Source organism: Mandrillus leucophaeus, unplaced genomic scaffold (genome assembly GCF_000951045.1).
Source record: "Mandrillus leucophaeus isolate KB7577 unplaced genomic scaffold, Mleu.le_1.0 Scaffold282, whole genome shotgun sequence".
Classification (NCBI taxonomy): Eukaryota; Metazoa; Chordata; class Mammalia; order Primates; family Cercopithecidae; genus Mandrillus; species Mandrillus leucophaeus.
Window position 1 is genome coordinate 935,678 of NW_012102943.1, and position 10,779 is coordinate 946,456.

At 46.2% G+C, this 10,779-nt stretch overlaps 1 protein-coding gene across 1 annotated transcript in view; it reads left to right on the top strand.

Moving 5' to 3' along the window:
• Nucleotides 1-10,779, top strand: part of CCDC69 (coiled-coil domain containing 69) — a 61,935-nt gene that overhangs the window by 23,729 nt on the left and 27,427 nt on the right. The window contains exons 2-4 of the mRNA XM_011985408.1: nucleotides 4,272-4,347; nucleotides 8,377-8,483; nucleotides 9,509-9,552. Coding sequence (XP_011840798.1) covers nucleotides 4,272-4,347; nucleotides 8,377-8,483; nucleotides 9,509-9,552 — 227 coding nt within the window. The remainder of the gene's footprint in view (nucleotides 1-4,271; nucleotides 4,348-8,376; nucleotides 8,484-9,508; nucleotides 9,553-10,779) is intronic.

A 10,779-nucleotide genomic window follows, 5' to 3' on the forward strand; every position in this document is an offset into this window, starting at 1 on the left:
AGCCAGGTGTGGTAGCACATGCCTGTAGTCCCAGCTACTTGGGAGGCTGAGGCAGGAGAATTGCTTGAGCTTGGGAGGCGGGGGTTGCAGTGAGCTGAGATGACACCACTGCACTCCAGCCTGGGCAACAGAGCAAGACTCCATCTAAAAAAAAAAAAAAAAAAAAAAGCCAGAAAAAAAAAAAAAGAAATTGGAGTGGAGGTAGACTGGGGACAGATGGTGATAGCCTTGACTGCCATTCTGAAGGAGTTATCTTGTTTTGTCAAGAGCTGGGGACTCAAGTACAAGGCCACGTGCTGCCTGTGGTCTGAAAGCTGTTTGTGGAGAAGAGTTCTCCACCATTCTCTGGTGGTGGTTATCTGAAAGAAGGCAGCATTTCATGAGCTTATGACCTTATTTCAGATGATAAAACCTGAGACCCAGGGGCCGCCCAAGAGGTCTGCCAAAGCAGATCATGTGGAATATTTGTTCTTGCCATGTCTCTGAAACGTGGCAATTGTCTTATGCAATATTTGAGCTCTTAATATGTGCCAGACACTGCAATTGCGTTATTTCATCTCATCCTAAAAGAGCCTCATGAGAAATCCGAGGCATGGAGAGGTCAAACAGTCACACGGTGTTGGATTTAGTATTTGAACCCAGACCTATGTGATTCTAGAATTCTAGAGTTCTTAACCACTCTGCTCTGCAGTCTCTAATATTCTGACACCTGGTTCTAATGCTGATTTGAACATTAAGGCACAGTGTGACAGTGTCTTAAACCTCCTTGAGCCTCAGTTTCCTCGCCTGTAGTGACCTTTGCCTCACAGTGCTGTTGAGAGGAGCTGAGATGAGAGCTTAGAGTTTGAACACCATGGGATCCTCATCCCCACCTCACAGAGGAGGAAGCAGAAGACAGAGCGTGAAGGGATTTGCCCAAGTTTGTAACAGAGCTGGAACTAGAATCTAGGCCTTCTGGCTCCCATAAAAACATTGTCTGAGTTCAGCTAATCAGTGGTGGCATCAAAGAAGAGACAACCATTTGTGTTTATCTCCCTCCTTCCCCCAGCCCAGGGTGGGGAGGCTGGCTGCTGTCACTTCCCCAGATTCTGGCATTGACAGCTTCTCTGAGTCGTGCCTGGACCAGGCTTCCTCCTCTCCCCTGAAAGGGAGGATTGAGTCTTCACCAGGGTGGTGGGGGAGCTAAATTGTCAGGTCTGCCCAGTTACTCACAGATTTGGGGCACGAGGACCTGGGGGAGGCCCCATGCCTCACTCAGTCTTCCAGGGGCTTACATATGCCAGGCTCTGTGCCCAGCACCATGGGGGAGAAGCAGACTATTCTAGAAGACTTCCCTTGATACCCACCCCAGTGAGAAGCATGCTTTCTAGAAGTATTTCAGTGGTTCTTCAGTTTAGGACATTTAAAATAATTTTTGTCGAACATTTTCATAGCCTCTTCATAGTTTGACTTGTGTTTTTGTTTGTTTGTTTTTTGAGACAGAGTCTCACTCTATTGCCCAGGCTGGAGTGCGAGATCTCGGCTCACTGCAACCTCCACCTCCTGGGTTCAAGCATTTCTCATGCCTCAGACTCCCAAGTAGTTTGGATTACAAGTGTGCGCCACCACACCCGCCTGATTTTTGTATTTTTATTAGAGAGGAGTTTTTGCCTTGTTGGTCAGGTTGATCTCGAACTACTGACTGCAAATGAGCTGCCCACCTCGGCCTCCCAGAGTGCCAGGATTACAGTCATGAGCCACTGCGCCCAGGCCTGACTTGTTTTTCAAAAGTGTTTCTTAAAATTGAGTCTAGAACATCTTCCTTCCTTCCTTTCTGTCCTTTCCCTTCCTTCGTCCCTCTCTCTCTCTTTCTCTTCTTTGTGAGAGCATCTTGAAAAGCATACAAAAGGGCTTACATTTTTTTTACCCAAATCCTGGTCCAGTGACCACCACCAGACTTCAACCAACTTTTTACCTCTCCAGCATGAAATGAGAAAATGATGGTGTGAGCGAGTGTGTAATGTTCAGTAAGCATATCAGTTCTCCTTTCCTGGAAGACTGTTCTTAAGCTTTTCCTTACTATATTTTGGAAGATTAAAATGTCCTTTATTTTATAAAATGATGGCAATAATCTACAAATAATCTACAAATCTAAAAAAAATAGATTTTAGATGGTAAAAATCTAAAACGGTAATAATCTACAAATAATCTACAAATAATCTACAAATACAAAGTTAGGCCAGGTGCAGAGGCTCACACCCGTAATCCCAGCACTTTGGGAGGCCGAGGCAGGCAGATCACGAGGTCAGGAGATCGAGACCATCCTGGCTAACATGGTGAAACCCCGTCTCTACTAAAAATACAAAAAATTAGCTGGGCGTGGTGGCAGGTGCCTGTAGTCCCAGCTACTCAAGAGGCTGAGACCGGAGAATGGTGTAAACCCGGGAGGTGGAGCTTGCAGTGAGCTGAGATCAAGCCACAGCACTCCAGCCTGGGCGACAGAGTGAGACTCCGTCTAAAAATAATAATAATCTACAAATAGGTTTTTTCAGCATCCTTGTTTATCAGCCCATATCAACTCTCCCATTAAAAAATATTACTCATTTGGCCAGGCACAGTGGCTCATGCCTGTAATCCCAGCACTTTGGGATGCTTAGGTGGGCAGACCAGTTGAGGCCAGGATTTCAAGACCAGCCTGGCCAACATGGCAAAACCCCGTCTCTACTAAAAATACAAAACTTAGCCAGGTGTGGTGGCACATGCCTGTAGTCTCAGTCACTCTGGAGGCTGAGGATCACTTGAACCCAGGAGGCGGAGGTTTCAGTGAGCCGAAATCATGCAATTGCACTCCAACCTGGGCAACAGAGCAAGACTCTGTCTCAAAAACAAAAAAAAAAAGGTTGGGCGCGGTGGTTCACGGCTGTAATCCCAGCACTTTGGGAGGCTGAGGTGGGCAGATCAAAAGGTCAGGAGATCAAGACCATCCTGGCTAACACAGTAAAACCCCATCTCTACTAAAAATACAAGAAATTAGCCGGGCGAGGTGGCAGGTGCCTGTAGTCCCAGCTACTTGCAAGGCTGAGGCAGGAGAATCACTTGAACTCAGGAGGTGGAGGTTGCAGTGAGCCGAGATTGCACATCTGCACTCCAGCCTGGGCGACAGAGCAAGACTCAGTCTCAAAATTAATTAATTAATTAATTAATTAAATTTTTTTAAAAATTACTCATTTATGAAATCTGGGAGCCACTGACACTGCTTTGTGATGCAGAAAGCCCTTTTGTATTAGTTATTCCTCTTAGAGGTTTGGGACTTTCAGCCCCACCCAACAACCTCTGGGGAGGGGAGAGGGACTAGAATGTCAAGTTGATCACCAATGGCCAATGGTTCAATCAATCATGCCTACGTAACGAAGCCTCCATGAAAAACGCAAGAGGATTGGGTTTGGAGAGCTTCCGCATAGCTGAACACGTGGAGCTTCCTGGATGGTGGCCCCCAAGGAGGGCATGGAAGCTCCCGCCCTTTCTCCCATACCTTGTCCTATGCATCTCATCATCTGCATCCTTTGTACTATCCTTTATAATAAACCAGTCACTGTAAGTGTCTTCCCAAGTTCTATGAGCCACTCCAGCAAATTAATCAAACTCAAAGAGGAGGTCAAGGAAACCTCAACTTGAAGCCCATCTATCAAAAGTTCTGGAGGCCCAGACTTGTGACACTGTCTCCGGGTAGGTAGTGTCAGAACTGATGTCCGCTGCAGAGCTGATTGTTTGTTTGGCGGTGGGGAGAGCGCCTCCCACACACACGGAAGTCTTCTTGCATGTGGATGCTTATTGTGGTGTGAGAGCAGAAGAAAAATGGTTTGAGTTTTCTCCAAACAAAACTCATCTCTGAATTGAGGGTCGGGAGGTTTTTAGGGCACCTCAAGTGCATAGCTGGAGTGAGGATAATAGCAGGTCTGGCCAGATCCTAGGAGAAGAAAGAGGTGGTCTGGGAGGCCCCCAGGGATGGTAACAGGAGCCAGACTGCAAGGATCTAGGGACAGGTCAAGCAGTGTCAAACTCCCCCTTGGGTTTCCCTGACAGGGATGAGAAGTCCTGTTCTAGGGCCCCTCCCCTGATAGAGGGTCTGCTGCCTGGGGCTGCAAGGCAGCCCTAATGCACAGGGCATGGGGCAGGGTCTAGTGTAACTGAAGGTCCTGCCTTGCCTTTGGAAGAATCCCATTGTAGCAGCCCATCCTCGCATTGACCTCCCACCCTCTACCCACACCTCACTGTTACCTCATTTCTTCCAGAAGCGCCAAGAACCAGAACCAGAACAGCCACCCAGACCAGAGCCCCAGGAATTAGGTCCCCTCAATGGGGACACAGGTGAGTAGCCAGCCCCACAAAGGCCCCAACCGCCATCTATGAGGTTTCCTACCTTATAATCAACACAGATGATATAGCTACTGAAATATCTCATGAGATCTTAGATAGGTTACCTTAATAGGAGTATTGTGTCTAAAATCAGGGAGGTAATAGTCCTGACCTGTGCTTCCCTATTCTGGGCTGTTGATACCACACCTAGAGTGCTATATATGTTTCTAGAAAGTACATTTTTAAAGGGATCCAGAAAAAAATTGGAGGGAGTGCAATGGAGCAAGATCAGACTGGTGAAGAATCTGGAAAGCATGTCCTATAAGGAACAGTTAAAGGAACAGAGAATGTTCATCTGGAAAGAAGATGTGGCCATAGGGAGGGAGGGATGGGAACAAGGGTTGAAAAACTGTTGGGTACTATTCTTAGTACCTGGGTAACAGGATCATTTGTATCCCAAAACTCAGCATCACCCAATATACCCAGGTAATGAATCTGCATGTGTACCCCTAAATCTAAACAAAAGTTGAAAAAGAAAAAATATATATATAAAATAAGTTAAAATCGATTTTAATTTGTAATGGATTGTCTGGGAACCTTCTAACTTAAATATGTAATTTTCTTTTTCAAATGAGTAGAGCTAAATACAATGAAATAATATTTTATTTTGTTTTCTTTTATTTGAAATTTGCATGGTATGAAAATAAAAATTACTACACCCAGAAAAACATATATGTTGCCATAAAACAACAGTTTTCTCCACGTGTCTGAAGTGCCCTAATGGAGAAGAAAGATGAGCCTTGTTTAGTGTGATACAGAGGTCAGTATTAAGGCCTCAGGGTAGCAGCAACATGCAGGCAGAATTCAGCTCATTCTCAAAGAATGTTTTGTGTGGTTGTTGATTTAAAACCGTCAGAGCTACCTGGTAATAGGAGGAGCTCCCTATCTCTGAAGGTGTTTAGTTACAGCCTAGAGGCTGTTGGGAATATTGTAGGTGAAGTTCAAGTACCGCGTAAGTAATTGAACCACAAAATCCAATCTGATTGTATATAAGAATTATCCAGGCCAGGTGCAGTGGCTCTTGCCTAAAATCCCAGCACTTTGAGAGGCCAAGGTGGATGGAATGCTTGAGCCCAGGAGTTCAAGACCAGCCTGGGCAACATGGTGAAACCCTGTCTCTACCAAAAATACACACACAAAAAATTAGCTGGGCTTGGTGGCGTGCCTGTAGTCCCAGCTACTTGAGAAACTGAGGTGGGAGGATCATCTGAGCCAGGGAGGTTGAGACTGCAGTGAGCTGTGATTGCACCACTGCACTCCAACCTGGGCAACAGAGCAAGACCCTGTCTCAAAAAAGGAAAAATTACCTGGAGAACTTCAAAGATGCAGATTCTAGGGACCTACCACAGACCAAATAAATAAAAATCTCAGTGGGGCTGAAGAAGCTGCATTTTTAATAAAAAATATATATATGCTATACATATATTCATTTTTTATCTTTATTTTTATTTTTTTGAGACAGAGTTTTGCTCTTGTTACTAGGCTGGAGTGCACTGGCAGGATCTCAGCTCACTGCAACCTCCAACTCCCAGGTTCAAGCAATTCTCCTTCCTCAGCCTCCCAAGTAGCTGGGATTACAGGCACCTGCCACCACGCCCAGTTAAATTTTTTGTATTTTTGGTAGAGATGGGGCTTCACCATGGCCAGGCTAGTCTGGAACTCCTGACCTCAAGTGATTCACTCACCTCGGCTTCCCAAAGTGCTGGGATTACAGGTGTGAGCCACTGCGCCAGGCAAAGAAAGATAGATAGATTGATTGATTGATTGATTGATTGATTGATTTCTAATAAGCTTCTCTTCAGTTGGGGTCAATCTGGTACTAATCTTGTGGACCAAAATTTGAGCCAAATGAATTGTGAGAATTCAGGGCTCTCTGATCTTAACTGTTGCCATCACCTGACCTCTGTCTATCTGCTCATGGCCTCTGGGACTCAGTGGCACCAGCTCACTCCTCCTGTCCTGACAGGACTGACCAGCATTGGGGTCGTCCTCATCCTCACATTTCTTCCATATCCGTTGCCAGACCTTGCTGATGGAATTTTCTAATAATAATGCTAACATTAATAATAATGCCAACAACACTAGTATTAGGCTCTAATGCTTGTCGTGAGCACTGATAAACATTTAGAGAACATTTCCTGAATAATAAGGAACATTTATTGAGTACTTCCAAAGTGCCTGGGCAACCACCATGTTGCCCAGGCCAGTCTCAAACTCCTAGGCTCAAGCAATGCAGACTCATTGGCTTCCCAAAGTGCTAGGATTACAGGCGTGAGCCACTGCAACCCGCCTGCACCAAGTATTTTTGTTTTTTGAAACGGAGTCTCTGTGGCCCAGGCTGGAGTGCAGTGGTGCCATCTTGGCTCACTGCAACCTCTGCCTCCCGGGTTCAAGTGATTCTCCTGCCTCGGCCTTCCGAGTAGCTGGGATTTTTTTGTATTTTTAGTAGAGACAGGGTTTCACTATGCTGTCCAGGCTGGTCTTGAACTCCTGGGCTCAAGTGATCCACTCACCTCGGCCTTCCAAAGTGCTGGGATTACAGGTGTGAGCCACCGTGCCTGGCCTACATTTCCTTTTGTGCACAAGCAAGCAGGATAAGGTGGTAGTTGGGAGTATTTGCCGTGGAAACAGATTGTGTAGGTTCATATCCCTGCTTCCTTAATTTTGAACTGGGTGACCTTGAACAAGTAGCATGACTCCTCTGAGCCTCAGCTTCCTCGTCTGTAGGTTGGGGGTAATAACATTACTCACGACTATTGGGTAGCTGTGAGGAGCAGGTGAGTCAGTCATCCCTCTGAGGTACTTGGAACAGTGCTGGACATGTTGCAGGCATGGTAAGTTCTCAGTCCTCCTACCCTGCTTTTGTTATTTTTATTGCCATTGTTTCCTGATTTAATCATCTCAGCCTCACTCATGTGGTAGGTGCCATAATTATCCTGATCCCATGTATTAGGTAACTGAGGCACTGAGAGGATGGCCACTGCCCTAGGTCCTACCTAGCATCTGATAGACTCGGTGGTGTGGCATTGGCGGAGCCTGTTTTGGAGTTTCCTTAAGCAGGGGCTAGACTTCCTGGTTGTGTTTGCTTCCTGCTCTCAAGTAGCACCCTCTACTACCAGCTGAGGAGACGATAAAGGTGAGGGGCCACACACTCAGATGCTCATGGGCCCCAGCAGGTAAAGCAAATGACACGTGGCCCTTTGTATGCATTTTTAATAATAGCAGGAGGTGAAGACTGTAGCCAACTGCACAGCCACATCTTGGCCAGCCGAAGAGGAGGCAGCTGCTTCTGGCTCCAGCCCATGGTTGACATGAAGGCATACATGGCCAGTTCTTCTTTGGATTCTTCAAGAAAAATTGGAAATCAGAATTATTAAGTAAAAACTCCCCAGTTGTTAAGCATCAACAACTAATTTTTAAATTATTGTTATTATTATTTTAGAGACAGGGTCTTGCTCTGTTGCCCAGACTGGAGTGCAGTGGTGCAGTCATAGCTTACTGCAGCCTCAAACTCCTGTGCTCAAGCCATCCTCCTGCTTTGGTCTCCCTAGTAGCTGGGACTGCAGGTGCATGACATCATGCCCAGCCTTTTTTTTTTTTTTTTTTTTAAGAGATAGGGTCTCACTATGTTGCCCAGTCTAGTCTCCAACTCTTGGTCTCAAGTGATCCTCCCACCTCAGCCTCCCAAAGTGCTGGGACTACAGATGTGAGCCACCATATCTGGCCAGCAACTGATTTTTTTTAAAATGGGATAGAACATGGAGACCGGGACAAAATGAGACCATTGGCTTATTCCTTGAAAGAGGATCTCCAAATCCAAAGAGACTTGAGGGGCTGTTTCTGGAGACTGGTCCCACCTGAGATCATTCTTGAGGCAGAGACCAGAGTTCTCATTCCTTAGCCCCATTTCCCACACGCTCTCTGCCAGCTCTGACTGTACTTCCACTCTGTGAGATTTTTTTTTTGCTTTTTCATCTCTAGCTGTAACTGTCCAGCTCTGTGCATCCGAGGAGGCTGAGCGGCACCAGAAGGATATAACCAGAATTCTCCAGCAACATGAGGAGGAAAAGAAGAAATGGGCACAACAGGTAAGTCCAGGTGCCCCCACCCCCTGTCTTTCTCCTGCTCAGCTAACTTTGGTGAATCCCAGAGTGAGTGCCTACCTTAGGTTTTTGTTGCTGTTCTAAGAGTCCCTTACTCATTTTGCCAAGAATGGAGTCCTTTATCTGTTGAACACATACTTTTATCAGGGCACTGTGTGCTGGGCACATTAGTTAAAACAAGCAGAGCTGGCAACTGCTTTCATGAAGCCGAGAGTTTATTTGGGAAGAGTAAAAGCTGTTGATGCTGCTAGATTAATTGCCTTTCTGGGCCCACCTCATGGTTGGGCAGGACCACGGAACACATTCTGGCTGATGCGTTGTAGAAAGAAGAACCAGTGTCACTTCTAGGGCAAGCATTTAGTTGCCAGTTCAAGACCCTCAAGGTCTTTCCATCTAGCTAAGTGACAGGACTGTTAGAATGGCTGTTCCATCAGCCTCATCTCTGGATGATTATCCCTGGATAATCCCTGGGCAGCAGAGCTCCCTGCCACACAAAATGGGTAGGTAGTGAGGGCAGAATAAACCTTTTGTCTTAAGCCACTGAGACTTTGCCATTGTTTGTTATGGCCACATGATTTAGCCTCTCCTGACTGAGATAGGACATCAGACGCTAAACACAATTACACAGAACTACTTATTGCAATTATAAGTGCTATGAAAAGTTTACAGTGCCACGAAAGGACACAATAGAACCGAGGCTGTGGGATCAGAGAAGCCTTGACCTTAACCAAGGCTGTGGGATCAGAGAAGGCTTCTCTAAAGGGATGATACTGAGGCTTTAAAATTACCCAGAAATGAAAATTGTGGGACATTCTATAGAATTTCCCGCCTATATTCGTCAAATGTCAAGGCCATGAGACATGAGGAAAGACAGGGGAACAATTCTAGATTGAAGGATGTTAAGCGATGGGATGACTGAATGTAACCTGCAGTCCGGGATTTCCTTTTCCTCATTCTAACTTGGTCACTCACCCTTCACCTCTCTTTGCCTCCATTTCTTCCTTTACCAGAGGGAGTGGGTAGAGCAGCAGGAAAGATTTGGTGGTGTACACAAGTTTTCTCTAAATTTTCTTTAGTTTAAATTATAAATATGAAATATGTTCAGGTAAATATTCAAAATTCTGGAATTTAAAGTCACTTCTTTCAAATGGATCTGGGCCAGGCACGCCTATAATCCCAGCACTTTGGGAGGCCGAGGCAGGCAGATCACCTGAGGTCAGGAGTTCGAGACCAGCCTGGGCAACATGGTGAGACCGTCTCCACAAAAATACAAACATTAGCCAGGCATGGTAGCGCGTGCCTGTAATCCCAGCTACTTGGGAGCCTGAGGCAGGAGAATCACTTGAACCCGGGAGGCAGAGGTTGCAGTGAGCTGAGATCACACTACTGCATTCTAGCCTGGGTGGCAGAGCAAGAATCTATCTCAAAAAAAAAAAAAAAAAAAGGCTCTGTAGTTATAAACTAATTGCTCTATTAAATTGCATGGTTATTTATTACTAAAAGATTTTCTGCTAGATTTTATTCACTCAGTCGACTTGCTGGGGGAGATTACTGTGTGCAGGGAGGCTGTGGCCTCGGCACTGCCAGGGGTACAGGGAGAAATCGGGTCCAGACCCTGCCCTCAGGTATTCGCTGGGTGGAAGACTGCAGGGAGTGCCCCCCTACACATTAAAATGGTCTTAGCTTAGACACGTTTTTCAGAAACACACCTTTTATGAAAGATAGGTTAACTGTATGCATCTGCCGGTCTTTAGTTTGTTTTGGTAGAGTTACCATGGTGATGTCATTTGGCCCTGACCATTACCTGTGGAATCCTTAACCTTGAGACTTGAAGGGCCCCAGGAATTGTCAAGTTGAGTCGCTTCATTATACAGGGGAGGGAGCTCATTACACAGGAACTTAGTGGTATGCTGGGGCTAGAACCCCTTTAAGTCATGCCTTGCCTCTGGACATGCCCCATCAGCTGGACCTTCCAGGTGGCAAAGGGACTGGAAAACATCTCAAGTGCAGGACAGTGAGAATGGCTGGCAGGGTTCAGCCTGGAGAAGAGAAATGTTGGGAACACAGGCCACTGTGCTCAGATCTCTGAGGGGCTGCCTGGGTTGAGGGAACAGCCTGGCTCTGTGTGACCCCAGAGGGAAGATCTGGGACCTGATGGTAGAAGTTGGAGGTCACTTGCAACAGTAAGCCTTATGCGAGCAGAGAAACACTATAGGAGGCTTCCTGTCTTGAGTAAGCATCAGGATTAGAATACTCCTAAATCCGGCCGGGCGCAGTGGCT